General features: G+C 46.5%; 1 protein-coding gene across 1 annotated transcript in view; it reads left to right on the forward strand.

Moving 5' to 3' along the window:
• The window catches only part of LOC142491682 (acetylserotonin O-methyltransferase-like), a 65,471-nt gene extending 55,763 nt beyond the window's left edge, over positions 1 to 9,708 (forward strand). Inside the window, exons 8-9 of the mRNA XM_075594599.1 lie at positions 7,479 to 7,601; positions 8,692 to 9,708. Coding sequence (XP_075450714.1) covers positions 7,479 to 7,601; positions 8,692 to 8,903 — 335 coding nt within the window. The 3' untranslated portion in view covers positions 8,904 to 9,708. The remainder of the gene's footprint in view (positions 1 to 7,478; positions 7,602 to 8,691) is intronic.
• The last annotated feature ends 12,182 nt before the right edge of the window (positions 9,709 to 21,890 follow it).

Consider the following 21,890-nt stretch of genomic DNA (forward strand, 5'->3'; position numbering starts at 1 on the left):
TTAGCAGAGGCCGGTCTATGAGTCCCGAGGTCTGTAGCTCTCTCTCTCCTTGCCCAGGCACGCCCTGCCAGGCGATGTGCCCACTCCGGTCTGCCTATCCCTTCCTGAGGCCAGTACTATGGGCCGTGGTCGCCGCATGCACGGAACCCACTCCCGTCCTGCAGCTATTACGCTGAAGCGGGACCTAGTTGACTCCCTGTTGCCGAAACTCCGCTTGGATAATGTTTACCCTGATGTCTCCAATCCTGACCCTGGCTTGTCCACTATTGATGCTGCCTTCTCCAGTCCCGACCCTGCTACGTACGACTACGAACTGTGCAATCTGGATCAGCCTGCGCGGTCTAAGGTCGGTGCTTATACAACCCCACCTCAGCCACGCGGTCCAACCCTGGTTTGTGGCGAGCACAACCGTGACAGTATGCTCGGCCCCACAAACTCGGACTGCCCTGTGGTGAGAGTTGGCATTTTTCTTGTCCCGGCCTGCAGACCAGTCCCAGTATCTGTGCGAAATACTACCTCGGATTGAAGGTCTGTATATGTATGAAGGTTTAACCCCTTTGCAAAAAAGATGCCGTTATGATCTCATTAGTAAGGCTATTTGCCTATTAATTAAAAATTAAAACTTCTGTCTTAAAGGGTACTTTCTCACACATGTCCAGCAAACCTGGAACTTCAGTGATTGATTCTAAGTCACTTATCACTATATCTGATTGTCTCACTAGTCAAACCCAGACACCCTCACCACTGGCTAAGAGCACTGTTATCAGAATATTCGCACTAGTATACATACCTATTTCTGTTTTTGTCATGACAATCACCCCTGTTGTTAGGGCCCTTGCAGTTTTGGATAAGACTCTTTTAACTTCTAAGGTTTCTGCTATTAAGAGTTTCCTCGGTTCCAACTTACCACTTATTGTCTCTTTAACTCCCATCATTACTCCTCCACTACCCGTCACTGACTCCCAGGCACCAGCTCCAGACGCTAGTTCTCCTATCAGTACCCCTGCATTGCTAGATGTTCCTGTTATGGATTCTGAGCCTCCAGCTCCGGAGTCGATTCCTCTACTTGCTGCTGCTTTTGTAGTATCTCAGGTCCCTGTCACTGAAGTACAGACTTCAGCTTCTGATGCTAGCTCCCCTCCCTTCGCTACCCTTGCACTGTCTGATTCTCAAGTTCCTGATATTAAAGCCCCAAAGCCTATTCCTACTCCCCAGACAATACTATCTCCCACTGAGGGTTCTACAGTATTTGGGAGCTCCACTGCTGATTGCTTCTCTGCCTCCGCGAACCCTTGGTTATCTCCTCGTAACCTTCTGTTGCCCCTGTTATTTCCTCTGTGTTGGAAATACTCTGTACGTTTCCCAAGATTTCGGTCTCTAAGCCTGGTTTACTGCTTGCCTTGTCACCTTCCATACCAATACCTGGAAATGCTCTCACCCACCCTATACCCTCGCTGACCACTACCTGGGAGACCTCTGGAGGAGAAGACCCTCTCAAAATCCTACATGCAGAGGTCAGCCAATACTTTCTCTGTCCCGAAGGTCACCCTGATATATTCGATCAACTATCGATGCCACTTATCCTGAACTCTGGTCCCATTACTAAAGTCTAGGCTCCCAGTGGGGGTTCTACTGCCGTTTCTGCTCCGGAAACCCCTGGTTCTTCACAGCTCTGGTTTCCCAAGCCATTTCACGTGACGAGCCATGTACCAATGTTGTCTCTACCACCACCCTCATATCCTAGAACAGTACTCGCCAAGGAACTGCTCATTTACGGACTCCCTTTCCGCCTAAAAAACTTTAGGAACAACTCAATGTCCCCGAGACCCATGGATGGCCCTGTATGGCTGTAGTTCTCATCGGGGGTGGGGGTACGCAATGGAGTGCCCACGAGTCTCTGGACCATGACTCTACTCCCAATCCTAGACAGTTCAGGAACAATTCCAGGTCCCCCAACTCTGAGTGGTCGTATTCGCCCGGAGGTCTCACGTGAAGGGGGGGGGGGGGGGGTACTGTAACGGATCCGCACCTTAGTTTACTGTTTACCTTGCCTTACAGACCTGTGGAGTCCTGGAACACTTCCCCTGATATTTACTGCAGCCTGGATTCACTCATTAAAGCTATACTGTCACACGCCCCTTCTGCTATTGGTTCATTGACCTTTAAATACAGCCATCCAACAATGCTTCCCTGCCGAGCATAATCCTTCCTGGATGTCACACGTGTTCTGCAACAACCTCTATTTGGCTCCGTTGTGTACTAACCTCTCTAGTTCTATTCCTTAGTTCCTGAGGCCTGCTGCTAGTCTTCATACAAGGGCCTGTGTTTCCTGAGTATCCTGAGGCCAGCTGCTAGTTTCACGCAGAGGCCTGTTCCTGTCTCCTGTGCTGAAGCGGAGCACTCTCCAGTGTGTACTTCAGCTCCCTGTTTCCTGAGGCCTGCTGTGCTTCCATAGCAGAGGCCTATCTACTGGTTCCTGAGGCCTGCTGCTAGTTTCACGCAGAGGCCTGTTCCTGACTCCTGTGCTGAAGCGGAGGACTCTCCAGTGTGTACTTCAGCTTCCTGTTTCCTGAGGCCTGCTGTCCGTCCATAGCAGAGGCCTGTCTTCCGGTTCCTGGGGCCTGCTGCTCTCTCTCCATTGCAGAGGTCGTGTCCTGGTTCCTGTGCTGAAGCGGAGCACCTCCAGTGTATACTTCTGCTCCCTGTTTACTGAGGCCTGCTGCCTTTCCCTTAGCAGAGGCCGGTCTATGAGTCCCGAGGTCTGTAGCTCTCTCTCTCCTTGCACAGGCACGTTCTGGAGTCTTGCGCTGAAGCACTTGTTTACCAGTGCTGCCAGGCAGTGTGCCCACTCTGGTCTGCCTATCCCTGCCTGAGACCAGTACTATGGGCCGTGGTCCCCGCACGCGCAGAACCCGCTCCCGCCCTGCAGCTATTACGCTGAATCGGGACCTAGTTGACTCCCTCTTGCCGAAACTCTGCTTGGATAACGTTTACCCTGATGTCTTCAATCCTGACCCTGGCTTGTCCACTGATGATGCTGCCTCCAGTCCCGACCCTGCTATGTACGACTACGAACTGCGCAATCCGGATCAGCCTGCGCGGTCTAAGGTCGGTGCTTATACAACCCCACCTCAGCCACGCTGCCCAACCCTGGTTTGTGGCGAGCACAACCGTGACAGCAATGCACAGATAAATTGCAAAAAAATCCCAAGAGTTATATCTCAGACTCTACAGGCCTCAGTTAGCATGTTAAATGTTAAAGTTCATGACACTACAATTAGAAAAAGACTGAACAAGTATGGTTTGTTTGGGAGGGTTGCCAGGAGAAAGCCTCTTCTCTCTAAAAAGAACATGGCAGCACGGCATGGGTTTGCAAAGTTGCATCTGAACAAACCACAAGACTTCTGGAACAATGTCCTTTGGAGAGACGAGACCAAAGTGGAGATGTTTGGCCATAATGCACAGCGCCACGTTTGCGAAAACCAAACACAGCATATCAGCACCAACACCTCATACCAACTGTCAAGCACGGTGGTGGAGGGGTGATTATTTGGGCTTGTTTTGCAGCCATAAATCCTGCCAGGGTGCAAGTTGCTGGGGACTGGAATATAGATTTGATGGAAACCGGCACCCCATGCCTTAGGATTGCAATAAACTATATATATTTCTATGTCTATATAACCTGTTATGTTTTTTAACATACTGCACCGACACACTTTATTCGAGCAAATACCCAGTATTTACCTGGCAGATACCTGGAATGCGCCGCTCCTCACCTCTGACAAGCCCCGTTGCGTTTGCCTTCCCAGCCTGGGTTCATGCCTGGCTGACGGGCGGCTGATCTGTTAAATGATAATGATTAGGATTTAATAGGCTGCAATGCTTCGCGTGTCTACCAGATGGCATAAATTCATGAATTGTAATGCAGTATATATATATATATATATACTGTGCAGTATTGCAGCCAGCGGGAATAAAATGCTTCAATCCCTGCCTGGAAAATAACTCAATGCACTCGGGCAGAAAACAGTCACAAACCTCAATACACCCGGGTATACCCAAAATCGTGGGACTAGCCAAGCTCGAATAAAGTGTGTCGCCAGTGTAATCCAAACCACCACAGTTATTTGGGATGTGAATGAGCATTAAGGTGTCTTCTGGTACTAGAAGGTCTGTTATGGCAGTGGTGCGCAATGTGGGGGGCGGGAGAATTTCCTGGGGTGTCGCGGCAGCTACACAGGTCCCGTGCTCTCCCCCAAGGCAATTAAATTAAATGCCAGGGAATCGGGCAAGGCCTCTGCAGCTTCTCCAGCCTGATCTTCGGTGTCGTGTCGCCATGATAACCCGGCGTCAATTGAACCACTGGGTCATGTTTCCATGGTGACGTCACGAGACCACGCAACGTCATTTGATGCCACAGCCGAGCAGGAAGGGGGGCGCGAGCTGGGAGGTGAGTAGGCAGGGGGGCACAGGATCAAAACGTTGCGCACTCCTCTCTTATGGTACAGTACTGCTTAGAAAATAAGGTTCAGACATGATACGTGCTGATACTTGGAAGAGAACAAATGAAAGGCATGGGGGCAGTGAGTTATAAAGGTTTTAAAGATATAAAAGAACAGTTCAGATAAGTAAGGTTGAAAGGAAGCAGCCAGGAGCAGACAGCGAGAGGAGAGTAGGGGCATAGAAATACTCTTGATTGGCTCCTTATTAATCAGCTCTAGTGTAAGAATGAGAAGCCAGACAAGGGAATTAAGAAGTGTTACTTGATTAACTGAATATTGAATTTTGAGACTTACCCGTTATTTTTCACATTACTAAGGACTTTTATGTTTGGTAACATTTAATATTATTTGTTCACATTTGATGATTGCACATAGTTTGTTGGTTTATGCATCATTGGCGCCGTTATGTAATATATTTTCAAGCTTGGCGCCGTTAGGTAATATTTTTTCAAGCTTTGCCAGCCACACACTCTATGTGAAATCTATATTAAGTCTGTGGCCCACAAAGCTTACCAAAACACTCCTCCTCACCAGCTTCTCCCATACATGCTCTTCTTATCACCTGCATCTCTCCTATCTTTTCCCTCATACTCCCCTCACTATCTACCTCCCCTTTTCCCACTCACTCTCCCACTCTCCTTTTCTCACTCTCCCTTTCTTCTGTTGCAATCCTCCTCCACCTCTCCCTGTTAACTCCACACCCCTCTTCGTGCCCCTCCCCCTTCTTCTCACCCTCTCTGTGACTTCCGGTCGGTCCTAACTTCTGTGTTAGGACCACACAGGTGGGCTTCTGCCTCCTCTGCTGCTGACTCCTACACCTGAACCACAGGTAGGGACCGTGTAGCGGATCCCTACCTACTGCTGCGGCCGAGTTTATTCGAGCATTTGCCCGTTCTCGGCCGCAGCAGTAACCTGGCGCGCGCCGGAGGGTGCCGGGCGCGCGCCGAAGCAGCGGAAGAGCGCCCTCCGATCAAGGCGCTCTCCCTCCCGCTGCCGGGTCCGCCGGGTCCCCCGGAACCCCCTGCCGCCGTCCCCCACATCGCGGGACACCAGGGCTCCCTCGGGGAGCCCTGGACGTGCGTGCAGGGGGCGCTGGCACCCCATGACGCGTGACCGCGCATCGGTGTCGCGCGGCACGCCGAGGGAGTGGGGCTAGCAAGCCGGGGCATCCCCCGGCTTGCGGAACTAGCCCTGCTCGGATTAAGTGTGTCGGTAGTGTATGGCAGGCCACAGGCAACCCTCCCCATGGCCACAGACAGCTTTCCTGGGTCCCATGGCTAGAGTTTTCATTGGGACCCCCCTAGTGTCAGCTGCCTTGGGAAACCCCCCCTGTATCTCACACATCCCCTGCCTCTTTCATACACCACTTCTCCCTCACACTCCCACCCCTCTCTCCAATACCCCCTCTCACACACATTCAACTCCCCTTCCCAATACACACACAGACCCCACCCTTTACACATAGCCCCCACACCCCAATACACATAACCCCTCACCCCCAAAACACAACCACTCCATCCCCAATACACATAATAACCGCCCCACTCCAATACACAACTCTCCATCCCTAACACACATAATAAATCTCCACTCCCAATACACATAATATCCCTCCACCCCGATACCCCCCCAAACTATACATAATAACCCCTATTCCAACTTGAAATAATAACCCCCACCCCCGTCACATCATCTCTACACATAATAACTACACACAAAAGTTATTTCTGTGACTTCCAGTCAGACCTAACTTCTGTGTTAGAACCACCCTGGTGGGCTACTGCCACCTTTTCCACCACCTCCTACACCTGCACCACAAGCTGGCACCTACCTGTGGCAGACCACAGGTATCCTTACCCATGGCCACAGACGGCTCTCTCAGGGCCCATGTACAGTGCTGACTGACCCCTGAATATTAAACTTCTTTTATCAGTACCTCGCAGATAAGCAACAGAGACTTTTCATGAACATTGCTCAGGGAACCCAGCCATTTTGCTGTATATACACATACAAATGAAGTGATGATATTTCTAAAGCGGGTATTCCTGTGCAAACCGTGGTTTGCTGAAAGCAGATATGAAAACACACACACAAACTGCTCTCCTTTATTTGGGGTGAGGCCTCCGTTCAGTGCAGGACAGATGTGAATGCTGGCAGGCCCAACTTTCGTCCTGCGAGCGGGGGTTGTGCTCACAGTGCAGGCTGAACCACAGCGGGGGAAAGCAAGGGCCCGGCAGCCAACAATGTCCCGCAGCCAGATGTGGATGTTGGGGCCAACCTCGGGCAGGGGCCAATTTCCTGCACCGGCCGCCTGCCCGGGCCCTGCACAACCACAGGTGTCATGGCTCTCGCTCAACCCATCCGCGGCCCTAACCGACTGGCTCCCTACCCCTGCTCTAGCAGCAGATGACATTGATTGATTTATAGTATTACTATAAGATGTATTGTTGAGTTTTGTGTGGTATAGAGGAAAGTAAGTAGAAGGTTACATTTACAATTACTAAGATCACATTAGCATTTTACAAAGATTGGATCATAACCATGCTATGGGAGAAGGAATGGGCAGATTTAGCAAGAAGGTGATATAAAAAGAAAACATTTTATTAATAAATTATTTTTAAATATAATATTTGTATACATTGCTGCAGCATCAGAACAATGTACAGATTTGTACATGCACAGTCACTTCATGCACCAACATACCTAGATTCTAATTTGAGGGCTTCAAGCACAGGACGACAACGTGATTTACGCAATGACATGCAAGCCATGCTAGAATTCAAGCAAAATTCTCCCCCTCGAGAAGCACATACAATAATACCAGGTTACATAATACTCTATATATATCTATTAAAATACAATATGGACCTGTTTAATTTATAATGTGTTGTTTCTGCCATTTGTTTTATTTTGATATAAATTGTGTTCTATTGTTACTGCATAACGATGAGAATTCCTTTGTTTTTTCTTCCATAGGAGATTTCTTTAATGACCCAATTCCCGAAGCAGACCTATTTATTATAGCTAGGATAATTCATGCCTGGACAGAAGAGAAATGTTCACAGTTGCTGAATAAAATTTACAAGTCATGCAAACCTGGTAAGATCCTATTTGTGGAAAATTCACTCTGACTTCTGATACAGGCTTGTCCAGTCATTGTCTAATTAATTATATAGTTGAGTATATCTAATATCAACTACAGTATACAGTATATCAACTTAAAGAATAATACAATTCCCATGAAAATAAACATACTGTAGTATGATAAAAATAATAAACACACCACAGTTTAAAGCTTCTTCTAACCAAAAATATGTTTTGAGGCCACATACTAATTATTGGTTCTGATCCCCACTGCTTAAATGTTTCTAACAAAACACTCTCAGACAACTCTCCTGCTTAGTGGGAAGGGAAATCAACATAGTATAACTGGCAATAGTCTGTTTAGGGTGCTTAAAGCCATAGTGCTGATAATATTGATGTTTTTTTCCACTCTATGAAAATGGGCTTTGGGTTTGTATAGATATAGACTAATTAATTAAATTTAAGACATAAAACACTTTACAGCCCATTCCAGATGTTATTATGGTTTAACATTGCTTAGTAAATATGGCCCCTCACAGACCCATTAAAGTAAATTGATGTAAGGTGTCTTAAGACTTCGTACACATTTGTAAATATGGCCCAATGACATTAGGCTTAGCTTATGGTCTTACTCTGATCGTTACAATTAAGACAATGCAATCTAAAGTCAATGTGTTGACATGCTGCTCAATAAATGGTTCTGGCAATTTATTATAAGAATCAGTGTGTATAGTTTTTTTGAGAAAGGGAGGATGTGATCTCTTTTTAAAAAATAATATAGGGGTATTGGCAGAACTTGCCATAATCACGACTTAACAGATATTATTTCAAAATGCATTTATTTTATATCTTCATGTATTCAAAGAAGTATGCATTGATTAATGCCACAATTTAAATTTGCATATGTAATTATTGTTATTTTGATAAGAAAATGTATTTCATTGTAAACGTTCACGACAAAAGATGCATTGAGGCATACATTTCATAAGGCAACTAGACTATACATACTTTTGAATATTCGGCTATTTTTACACCATAATGTTTCTTACCAATAATTTTGGACCATATTTTCTTTGACACTGTTTTTATTATGTCACATTTAAAGGAGGTGGTTTACTGCTGGTTGAAGTTCTTCTCAATGAGGACAAAAGTGGCCCTCTGACTTCCCAGCTGTTTTCGTTGAACATGTTGGTCCATGCAGAAGGGAAAGAGAGGACTCCCTCTGAATATAGCAAGATGCTGACAGCCTCTGGCTTCAAGGACATTCAAGTGAAAGCAACTGGAAAGCTGTTTGATGCTATTTTAGGGAGAAAATAAACACGTGGCTTTTTCATCTTCCGTTGTAAAAACAGGATGGTCATGGTTTGTTGATAGAAAAATTGGATAATATTTGAGTAATTGCAGACTGTTAGCACTATTATAAGCATCTATGCAATTAATTATTACTAATTTCAATGAGTAAATCATTTCAATGAGTAAATCATGAGAAAATCATTGAAATACTGTATGTTGAAATACAATAACTTTTAGAATATTAAAATATTCTGAAAGAATTATTGGCATTATGTGAATGCAGCTCATGTTTGGTTTTGTATTTAAAATGTCATATGAAAACATTGGCTTAATTTTGTGAAGAAGGTCTGATTAAAATAATAAGTAAGTGTCCTGGAAAAAATATATACATTTCAACACATTATTAATAAGAATCTGAAACCATGAAAACCTAGTACGTGAACAATACAATGCGTCTTCTGTGATTTATGTATTGAACTACGTGTGCAGGACAGACAGTTGTTTGCTTTATTTAGATTGCTTTATGCACAATTAATAGAAGTTCATAACCACTAGTCTATATAAAACCTGGACCAAAATATCAAATGTGACTAAGGAGTTTATTGACTAACTTGTTGGTCAAGTCTCTATAATTAGTATTCCTAGGGAACAGATTACAGACTGAAAAAAAATACAGATAAATTTGCCTTCCACTTCAAGTGTAACTTCCTAACACATTTAGAAAATATGCATTGAACTGTCTATATTGTATATTTTAGAATATATCACTTTAAGTAGATGAGGTAAAATGGGGCATACCGATACTCATAGAAACAGACAAATAAAAAAATTATGGCTGAGACATTATGCAGGTTTGTATGTTCAACATCTATGGAAGTGGTAAACATATTATATTCTGTATGAAATAACGATAAACTAAGGGCCAGATCCACAGATCTCCGTTAAATCAGGGCAAATAACGCAACTTTACCTAAATAGGTAAGGGATATTATTCCCCCGAGATTAATGGTTATGCACAAAGCTAACGATATGTTTAAAAAAAAGCATTCGTCGCCAAAAGAAGTATCATGTGATATATGTATTAGTGGGTATGTTAATAGCACAGAGACGAGACAACCAATACAATGCACATGTGTGTTAGGAATAATTTAACGTATATTCCAATTAATTCACATGCGTTCCTGCCGATAACACATGTGTGTTACCTATCGGCAACGCCCACCAGGTTGGTAAAATTTGCAATGCCACTCACACATTGCGCGAGAGCGAAACCTGCACTGTAGGCAGGAGGTGACAGGGAGGTGTGGCAGAAGCATGGCCCATGACGTCAGACGAGCAGTTCGCCATCATTGGCTTAACCACTTAACGTGATGCTGACGTCATGCGGTCGTCGCATGGAGAGACAAATTCATTGGTGTCTCCTGGAATCTGCATCTCCGTTGCGCCTCAATGCTGTTGCGTTCATGCGCACTATGTGATCCTTCGACGGATTGCAGGTATTTGCTTTGGTTGTGCGCTCCGCTACTGGCACTATAATAGCGGCCATAGGCACATTAAGTTCACAGATGCTGAATTGGAAATAATCATAAATTAGTTAGTGGATGACGACCCTAAATGGTTAAGAGAATTGTGTCCCAAAACAAGCACAGCAGAGAGAACCAGGATTTGGAATGAAATAGTATTCTAAATTAATGTCCATGGCAATACTGTCCAAACAGTTAATATGCTCATAAAAAGATGTTCAGATGGTTGAGCTTCCTGTGATGTCACGAGGAATGGCTGCCTGAGAGACTTGCTCCAGGGCCCCTCCAATGAATAACCTAAGACACAGCATTTAAATAAACAAATCCCCCCCCAAACCTTACAGCCCAGAACCCCAAAGACTAGCTGCGCACAGGACTCATCTTTTCCTGCGATTTGGAGTGGGCTTGCCGGCGCTCTGGGAGGCCTCCTGTGAGCCCCGACCCCCGGTGGAAGTCTCCCCCTGCCCCACACACAAAATCGGAGGAGCCGTCTGGAGAAGCGGAGCGGGAGGTAGGAGGGGCGGTGGAGCTAAGCTCCGGGTGTCCCGCGGTGCCCGATCTGACTGTGGTGTTCGGGGAAACCCCCCTCCCCCCGTGAGCGGTGCCTGAGGCGCGCCTGCGGCAGCCTCCCGTAGCTCCGCGAGGAAGCCTGAGCAGCATCACTCCGCTGCGGTCCCCGCGTGCCCCCCCCGAGACAATTAATCAATAAATCTAGCTACATACCCCATCAGGCGATCCCGGCAGGGGAGAGCACTGGGAGAGTACCCTCTCACTGAAGGTACTGCTGGTCCCACCACGTGGCTGCAGAGGAGGAAGCGGCCATCTTAAAGGAACATCTCCCCTTAAAGGGGTACAAGGCTGCCTGTCCCAATTGCCAAGAATTTGGCCCTGCTGCCTGAGCCTCAGAGTGCCACAACCCTCCATCCTCCGTGAATGGACGGGTAAAAGGAGAGCTCCCGACACCCTCCCCAGAACGCTATTAGAACAGCACTCCAAACCGAATGAATTTCCCCCAAAAGCGTCTAACAGCCTCCCTAAGGTACCCAGGCATGACGGGGAGGAACCAAAGGAAATCGCAGAACCCCGTAACTAAGTTCTTCCACCCAGCACAGAGACAGATGGAGCTGGCAGCAAGCATCCAAGATGGCGACGAAGAACACGAGGACGCCGCGGAGGCGGCTGATATGCCTCAGCACAGTCCTGCACAACAGCAAGAGCTCAACCCGGCTTTCTTTGAAGCCCTACTCCTCAGAATGCGGAAAGGTTTCACTCAAGACCTCGAGAAGGTTTTAAGGGACATTAGAGAGGATGTGAATAAATTGAACTCACGGGCAGACGAAGTGGAGGCGAAAATGGCAACGATAGCAGATTCCCACTCAAATTTGGAGGATGAGATGGCGCGAATGGGCCACGTAATTGCCGAGCTAAAATCCACCATTGAAGATCACGAAAATAGGGACCACAGGCAGAACCTGCGGTTCAGAGGTATCCCCGAGACGGTCCCCCCAGAATCACTACCAACTTACCTCAAAAACGTCTTCTTAAAGCTGGTACCTGACCTCACAGAACAGGTGAGCGAATAGCAAGGGGGATAGGGGGCAGCCCTGTCTGGTTCCGTTTCTAATGTGGATCGGACTGGATTGTCCTCCTGGGCTCTTAAATACAGCATATGCACACCCATACCCGGTCAAAATGTATTTCTCAAATATTGTGAGATTGAAGTTCCTCTCTGACAAAAATCTGTAACCCCCAAAAACACAACGTAAAAACCTGTTTTTTTTTTGTTTTTTTCTGGTATGGCACACGCTGCACAAGGGACAATACACTAACCCCCAAGTTTCCTTCCCCATACCACCCCCTCCAACCTCCTTCCCCCCCGACTAACATGCCGCACAGAGAACCGATCTCTTTAAAGTTCCCTAGGACCCCCCTTAGCTTATCTAGAGAAATAACGAGGGAATGAGAGTCTGGAGATAAACATGGTTGTGATTTTCCTTTCTGCGCTTACCTGTGTCTAACAATGTAACCCAGTAGTCTGTATAGTGCACTGCAGTGAAATGTGTAGATGAAATGGAACAGGTCATTAAACCCCAAGCTCTCTCCTCCCCCCCCTCCAACCCCTCCCCCACACCACCCCCCACCCAGCCCGCCTACTCCACATCCTCTCCCCCTCCCTTCTCCCCCTCCCCCCCCACAATCCTCCTCTTACCCCCTACCCCTCATCACCCCCCACCCAGCCTGCCTACTTCACAGCCTTTCCCCCCTCCCTCCACTCCCCCCCTCCCCCCTCCCCCCCTACCCCCCCTCCCCCTTACCCCGCCCCCCTTCCCCCCTCACACCCCCCCCCCCCAACCTCCCACCCCCCCCCTCAACCTCCTGCCCCCCCCCCCCGACTAACACACCGAAAAGAGAACCGCTCTCATTAAAGGTACCCATGATCTCCCCTAGCTTACCAAGAGGAATAACGAGGGAATGAGTGTCTGGAGATACACACTGCTGTGATTTTCCTTTTTTCTTATGCCTTTGCCTAACAATGTAATCCAGTAATCTGTATATTGTACTGCAATGAAAAGTGTCGATGTAATAAGACGGATCATTAAACCCAAAGCTCTCTTCTCCCCCCTCTCCAACCCCTCACTCCCCTTCCCCCCACCACTCCCCACCCAGCCCGCCTACTCCACATCCTCTCCCCCCTCCCTTCTCCCCCTCCCCCCCCACTCCCCCCACAACCCCCCCCCCCTTATCCCACCCCCTCCCCTCCCCCCTTCCCTCCACACATACACCCTACCCCCCTGTCCCTCCCCCGACTGCCCAGATAAAGCACAGTAGAAAACCTACACACGTGCTTGGTACCCGAAATCTCACTCCATCATGGCAATGGCTAAGACAGAGTGAAACAGGCGTCTGATAAGTACTTTAAACACAGGTGCCTAGGAATGCAAACCTATAAAGGATATATCATTACGAAGGGAACTGCGAGGAAATCATGGGAGATAACCCTGATCTCCCCTGCACCCTAACGTCCCATTCCCCTGCCCCACCCTCCTACTTCCCCTCCCCCCCTCACACCCCCCACCCCACTTCCCCCCCCCCTCCCTCCCCCCCAACCGTCTCACCTCCCCCACCCTTCCCTGTCCCTCCCCCCCCACCTCCACAAAGCTCCTCAAACTAGAGAACACAAATCTCTTCCCAAGGCTATACCCAACCTCAATACCCCCCTTCCCCCCCCCCCTCCTCCTCACCCCCACCTGCCAATCTTTAAGAGGAGGGTGCCGGACCTCCAAACCTGGAAGTCTTCCACGATCGACGTCACGGAAAGATCTCCCGGGGACTCCCCCCTCAACCCCTGGACACGAAGGTGCCACAGGGGAAAACAAATGGGCTCTCAGAAAGCCCACTTCTTACTTTCCTCTTGTGTGCCCCCCCCCTTCCCCCTTTCCTCCCCCCGTCCAACTCCCTCCCACCCAATCCCTCCCGAGCTCCTCAGGACACAATGACTCACGAACCAAGCTGCGCCCCAACCAGCCCCCCCCCCCAATAATAAACAAACCAACCCCCGTCATGGGATAAATACGGGGTCCAGGCCTCTCAATCCTGGCAGCATGACCCCACAATAATGTCATCAATTAAAATCACTTCTCTAAATGTTAAAGGACTCAACTCAACTAAAAAACGTAAGTTAGCACTCCAGGAACTTAAAAAACTCAGGAGCGATATCATACTGCACCGACACACTTTATTCGAGCAAATACCCAGTATGTACCTGGCAGATACCTGGAATGCGCCGCTCCTCACCTCTGACAAGCCCCGTTGTGTTTGCCTTCCCAGCCTGGGTTCATGCCTGGCAGACGGGCGGCTGATCTGTTAAATGATAATGATTAGGATTTAATAGGCTGCAATGCTTCGCGTGTCTACCAGATGGCATAAATTCATGAATTGTAATGCAGTATATATATATATATATATATATATATATATATATATATATATACTGTGCAGTATTGCAGCCAGCGGGAATAAAATGCTTCAATCCCTGCCTGGAAAATACCTCAATGCACTCGGGCAGAAAACAGTCACAAACCTCAATACACCCGGGTATACCCGAATTCGTGGGACTAGCCGAGCTCGAATAAAGTGTGTCGCCAGTGTATGCTTACAAGAGACACATTTCAACTCTAATGACCCCCCAAAAACATTCAAGCAGACCTTTCCCCAGGCCTACTACGCCTCCTCCCAGGTTAAAAAAAGAGGAGTAGCCATTCTAATAAGGAACAGTGTTTCATTTGCCCTCTCCAAGATTAACCGAGATCCAGATGGCCGATACCTGCACATACAAGGTTCCCTCTCTGGAAACCCTATTTCTATAATAAATATATACGCCCCAAACGAAAATCAAGTTCAATTTATCCAGGTCCTGCTAGACTCCCTTGATCAATCAGCTCTAGCTTCGTTGCTCATAGTTGGCGATTTCAACATGGCCCTATCCCCCGATCAGGATAGAACCACCCAACCGTCCACCCAATATGTAGCCCAGACCCAACAAAAAGCGACAAAACTTAGAGAGGTCTTAAAAAGTTTCTCCCTCACAGATATTTGGAGGGCCCAGCACGTCGGCCAGAGGGACTATACGTTCTTCTCGGCCCCGCACCAATCATACTCGCGGATCGACTATTTCATAGGTTCCACAAATGTCCTCCAGGCGTCCTCCAACTCCAATATAGGACCAATAACGTGGTCTGACCATGCCCCGATAGATTTGACCCTATCTCTCCCGTTTGTGAAACACACCTCCTATAATTGGAAACTTAATGATACCTTACTGAACGACCCCCAAACAGTAGATACGATTCGACACAAACTAAATATGTTCTTTGAACAAAACAAAGGGTCAGTCCCCCTAGCGTCAACACTGTGGGAAGCCCACAAAGCTCAAATCAGAGGGGATCTAATCTTCCTAGCATCTTATAAAAAAAAGCAGAAATTAAAAATGCAAAAAGAGCTAACTGAAAAAATAACTACCTTGGAACACCAGCATAAAAAGTCACCTTCCAAGAAACTACTCAGAATACTTGAAAAAACTAGGACCGAACTAAGACAGTCCCAATTAGAGGAGGTGGAGAGAAAACTTAAATGGTCCAACCAGAAGTTTTATGACAAAGGCAACAAAGCTGATAAACTATTAGCATCAAAACTTCGGGGCATAAAAACAAGGGGCCAAATTACTAGAATCCACACTAAAGGAGGCCACACCACTTATATCGAAAAAGAAATAGCCCAAGAATTTGCAAAATATTATACAGATCTCTACAATCTCCACCCCCCCAACCAAGACCCAGTAGACGTAGACTATATCTCGCAATTTTTAGCAAGATGTAGTCTACCATCTCTCACGGAAGAGGAACTCAAAGCCCTAAATGGTAAGATCACCCAGGAGGAATTGGCACAAGCCATAAGCACCCTTAAGATAGCCAAAACCCCTGGTCCAGACGGTTTCTCAAACGCCTATTATAAAAAATTTAGCATGCCGCTCTCCCCCTTTCTACTCGATATGTTCAACTCTTTCCTAGAAGGAGCCCCGATCCCAGGCACAATTACGGCTGCCAACCTAGCAATTATACACAAGGAAGGAAGGGACCCGCTGCAATGCGATAGCTACAGACCAATCTCCCTGCTTAACACAGACCTGAAACTCTTTAGCAAGATCCTAGCAAACCGGTTAAACCCTATTCTCCCCAGACTAATTCATATAGACCAAGTGGGATTTGTGTCAGGAAGACAGGCCTCTGACAACACCCGCAAGATTATTAATATCATTGACCACGTGCATCTCAACAAACTCCAAGCCATGATCCTCAGTCTAGACGCCGAGAAGGCCTTTGATCGGATCAAATGGACCTTCTTAGACAAAACCCTGCTCAAATTCGGCTTCTCAGGCCCGTTTCTAGAGGGGGTCAGAGCACTCTACCAGAACCCCACGGCATACTTAAAATTACCAGGAGGACAATCCAGTCCGATCCACATTAGAAACGGAACCAGACAGGGCTGCCCCCTATCCCCCTTGCTATTCGCAATATCAATAGAACCACTGGCGGCCCAAGTTAGAGCAGACCCGAACATCACAGGTGTAACTATAGCTGACAAAAACTACAAAATATCCCTTTTCGCGGACGACGTCATTCTGACCCTAGCTAACCCACATATCTCCCTGCCCAATCTCCACAAATTATTAGATGAATTTAGTCAGGCCTCAGACTACAAGATAAACAGGGATAAATCTGAGGCACTGAATATATCCCTCCCCGAAGCCACATGGAAACTTCTCCAATCAAACTACAAATATAGATGGAACTTGTCCCATATAAAATACCTAGGAATAAAAATCACTAAAAAGTACTCCATGTTATATAAAACAAACTATCCCCCCCTATTTAGTCAAATCAAGAGAGACCTAGAGACATGGAATACATACCAGATCTCCTGGTTCGGCAGAATTGTCTCCGCTAAAATGAATATCCTTCCCCGACTGTTATACTATTTCCAAACCCTTCCAATCCCAATACCGTTAGCCGACCTAAAAGATATTCAAAAGCAAATAATGCAATTTATATTGAAGTATCGGAAACCCCGAGTCCCGAGGTCAGTGCTCTTAGCAGCTAAAACGAGGGGTGGACTAGGAGTACCAGATGTGGTCAGATATTTCCACGCGACCCAGCTCAGACAAGCAGTAGTCTGGAACAGCCCCCCGAGTACAACCTGCTGGTTAGAAATGGAGGCTAGCTATATATCCCCTCTCCCCCTCCCTATATTGCTATGGTCCCCAGAATATAAAGGAAAACCTCCCCAGAAATTTGAGTTAGGAGCAATGAAATGCACGTGGTCTATCTGGTCCAAAAACAGAGGGAAATATGGCCTAACTTCTCCACCCTCCCAACTCACCCCCATACTTGGGAACCCTGAATTCCCTCAGGGATGCACCCAAGCCCAAATCGGTCTATTTCAGGACCTTCATATTAGCACGGTAGCGGATCTGCTGGAGAATAATGAAGCTCTGTCCTTCCAGGAGCTCAAAAACAAATTAGCGGCCCCCCACCTCCCCATTTTTGCATTCCTACAGCTACGACACTTTCTCAGAGCTCTGTCCGCGTCCTCAAAATTCCCCCCTATAACCAAATTTGAGTCCCTCTGCCAAGTGAGAGAATACCAGAAGGGACTAATTACGTCAATTTACAGAATAATCGAAAATTCCCTCCCCTCGCCCACACATGCCTATATGCAAAAATGGTGTATAGACCTGGGCGTACCCCTAGACCTCGAGGAGTGGGAGGACATCTGGGAGGCAGCCCCCAAAACTTCAATCTGCACAGTAACAAAAGAAAACATATACAAAATACTATTTCAATGGTACCTGACCCCGAGTAGATTGAGCCAGATCTTCCCCGGCGCATCGGACCTGTGCTGGAGGTGATGTGGACAGAAAGTGGACATGGCCCACATATGGTGGACATGCCCCGAAATCCAGAAATTCTGGACTAGAATCCAGAGCTTGCTAGACGAGACCCTAGGCCTGGAGGTCCCGCTGGACCCTCTGACATACGTGCTGGGCAGCCCAATGGAGGACATCCCGGCCCCCGAGGCCAGACTGATGTCGGCCATACTCACGGCCGCGAGATGTACAGTTGCAGCAGCCTGGAAACAACTGAAAGCACCCTCACGAAGGACAGTAGTAAACAGAATAAACCTAGTCATGAGCATGGAAAGGCTAACAGCAATGCTCAGGCAAAAAATGCCACAATTCCACAACACCTGGGAACCATGGATAAGTCTAGGAATCTCGACACCAGACTAGACCCATTTACAAAAAATAACCCATCTCCCCTCACTTACCCCCCGGCACTGACAATAAGAGAGGAACTCCCTAACGCCTCCCCCCCCCCTCCTCCGACCCTCCCCGAAACCTGCCCCCCCCAACCCATCTTTTGTCGTTCCCATCTATCCCCCCCCAACCTGAGTCTCCCCCTACCCATCTCTTTTTTGACACAAAACTGAGAAAATGCTTTATTGAGACTGTCTCCATAGAACACAACCAAGTCAACTTAATCCTATCCGATTGTTAAATACTGTACTGATTGTAACCCCTGAATGTACTAACTTTTATCTGTCTCCAATAAAGGAAAAAAGATTGTTAAAAAAAAAAAAAAAAAGATGTTCAGATAACAAGAGGAAATTAAAAATGAAACTGTGCTGATCATTGTCACGGCACCTCACCCCCAGAGATCCCAGATTTGCGCCCTGACCCCTTACTGTATGCAGTCTCCAGAGTCTGCAACTTAGGCTCAACCCTGCTATATCCCTTATGGGCTTCCCTAAGAGAGAGTTCATAACTAGCCAGACACAAGGAGCTAATAAACATTAGTTTATAATGAATAGGGTACAGCAACATGGTAATCCAACATCCAAGGATAGCTACAACATAAATGGCAAATACCCACAAAATGGCTAGTCACTGTCCTCCAGGATGCCGCCGAGGTTTACCGATCCTTGGCTCTTTTAGTCAGTGTGATTGGCTCAAGCTGAATCCAAAGTATGGTTCCGAAGTGAAACAGTCCTCCAGTTCCCCCAGACTTCCAGGGAACAATGGTAGAAAAAGTGTCTAGTAGTGCCTTGGCAACCTAGCCCTGTGTTGTTGGTAGCTTCCTGGCTACTTAGCTGGTGTGGTGGGGACTGCTTCCTGCCAAAAATAGATGCCCAAAAACAGGGACAATTCTGTCCAGTGAAACAAAAAAAGGTCTCTTGGTTACCAGTACCTCGTCCCGTGTGTTGGGGACCACCACCTGCCAAAGCGGGATGGAAACCAAGAATGTTCCCCTGGAGGCCACAGAAGCTTGATTCTCCAGGTAGCTCTCCTCTAGCAGAGACTACTGATATCCGCATATGTTCATGGTGGTTTCTCTCCGAAAAGACTCACCCCCGACTTCCGAATACTCAAATCGGCTCAAGCTGACTCTTCACACAGAGACCACAGCTTCTGCTGAGAGAGGATCCTCCCAGAAAACTCTCTGCTAGCTCTTCGTACTTTGCTCCAGATCCTGAGCACACAGCTCCGCTGTTGCATCAGACCCAAACCACTTCAGGATCCTCTCCTGAACTCCCCACAGGGTCTCTCCCAATGTCCCCCATTAGCTCTCTGCTAGTCCATCAGGTCTGACCTGGTTATCTTGGCTGGAGATCCCATTCACATAATGGGAACACTAAGTGTAGCTAAGTGTACAGACAATGACTAGGTACAGCTTGGCTTTGAGCTATTGGGGTAGAACAATGCTCCAGCTTTGAAATGCAAGTCCCCTCAGTAGTTGGTCGACCACTCCTCAATTTAGCATCCAACGGCCTAGAAAAAAGATAATGGTAACACACCCAAAAACATATATAACATGAGGCTACCTGCCCATACAAAGGTTTCCCTCCACAGGCATACAATGCCTAATATTCACACAATGCTTACAGTGATTAAAAGCCCCAATGCAGAGAGTTCAAGTTAATGCCTTACTGTTGTCTGCGAAGTAGGGGAGAATGAGATTCACACACTGAAAAGTAAATGCACTCACATACTTACTCTTGGGACACATCGTTTTCACAGTGGGTTGGGGAAGTGAAAGGTCCCCTTCTTTTACTTAGCAGATGATACCTCAGAGATATGGAGAAAACAAAAGATCCATAAATGGTGTAGAAAGTTTGGGTTCTCTATCATATTAAAAAGTAAAAACAATAAAATGCACACTTACAATGTGCATTCAGATAAAACACACATAATACTAAGGCTTAGCAGCCTCCCTTACCCCTATCTCTTTCCCCCTCCCTCTCTCTCCTCATCCCTCTTTCTCTCCCCTTATATTTCTCTCGCCATCTACCCTCTCTCTCCCCCTCCTTCTCTCCCCCTATCTGTTTCCACCCTCTTCCACTCTCCCTCTCCCTCACATTTCCCCCCCTCTCGCTCACCCCCTCCCTCTCCACCTTCCTCTCTTCACCTCCTTCTCTCCCTCCTGCCCTCCCTCTCATCCCCCCCTCAGGAACCCCGAGTGCATCGGACGGGTGGTGGGTTACATGGGGATTGAGGTGGGGGCATGCTCCTTTGATTTGTTCTGGGCCCCACGATTTCTGTTGGCAGCCATGAGTATACATATCCTCTCTACACCTCATTCATGGTTGAATACACCAGAGCACAATTCCCCAGCTATACTGTAGTATCCTAATCTTCTGAACACTTCCCTTTCAGTTACAGACCTCTGCTGTGATGAATCTCAAACGCTATTTATTTAGGCTTCACATCTTCAGTTTGTAAATCACATTTCATAAAGAGACCACTACAGTCAGAAGAAACCTTTGCACACTTACCTTGTTGGTCTATTTAAAGTTACCCCAACTTGTTTTGACATAAATGCCAAACTAATTGATAAAGATATTCTCACACACTGTAAGGATGAAAAAGTGTGTTGGAAACTTCTTTAAAAAAAACAAGTGGCTGTACATGAATAAAAGGTAGGTAAAACTGGGTACTTGAGAAAAAGGCGCACCAAAGTATATGTTGGTAAATATTAATTAGTTAAAATTAGTTAAAATAAAATTAAGTGAAAAGAAAACTTTACTTTAATTTGACTTTACTCTAAAATAAGTAGCACCCTAACACAAATAAACTATAGATAGTACCAATGGTGAATAAAATACAATAATGAAAGTTCATAGCTAGGTGTATGAACTAATGCAAGAAGCCTGACAGATAAAATGGGGAGCATGAATTAATAGCTGCAAGGGAGCAGTATGATATCATAGGCATTACTGAAACATGGTGGTATGAAACTCATGACTCGGCAGTTAATTTAGAGGGTTATTCCCTTTTTCGGAAGGATTGAACAAATAGAAGGGGAGGTGGAGTATGTTTATATGTTAAACCAAATCTAAAACCTATTATAAGGGATGATGCTTATGAAGGGAATGATGAAAATGTAGAAACTTTGTGGATAGAAATTAGCAGTGGAGGTAAAAGTATTAAGAAAATGTTTGTGGGAATATGCTATAAACCACCAAATATCTGTGAGATTGAGGAAGCTAAAATACTTTTGCAAATGGAAAAGGCATCAAAACTGGGTCATGTTTGCATAATGGGGGATTTTAATTATCCAGACATAGACTGGGGCAATGAGATTAGCGTTACAACAAAAGGAAACAGGTTTTTAGGGGTGATTAAAGACAATTATATGACCCAAATTATTGCGAAACCAACCAGGAGAGGGGCAATACTGGATTTGGTCATATCAAACAATGTAGAAGTAATAACAAATATTCAAGTCCTGGAACATTTGGGTAACATTGATCATAACATGGTCTCATTTGAAATAAATTATCACAAAATAGATTTCTTGGGTTCAACAAAGACCTTAAACTTTAGTAAGGCAGATTTTAATAAACTGAGGTCTAATCTAGTAGTAATACAATG

Source organism: Ascaphus truei, chromosome 3 (genome assembly GCF_040206685.1).
Source record: "Ascaphus truei isolate aAscTru1 chromosome 3, aAscTru1.hap1, whole genome shotgun sequence".
NCBI classification, from domain to species: Eukaryota; Metazoa; Chordata; class Amphibia; order Anura; family Ascaphidae; genus Ascaphus; species Ascaphus truei.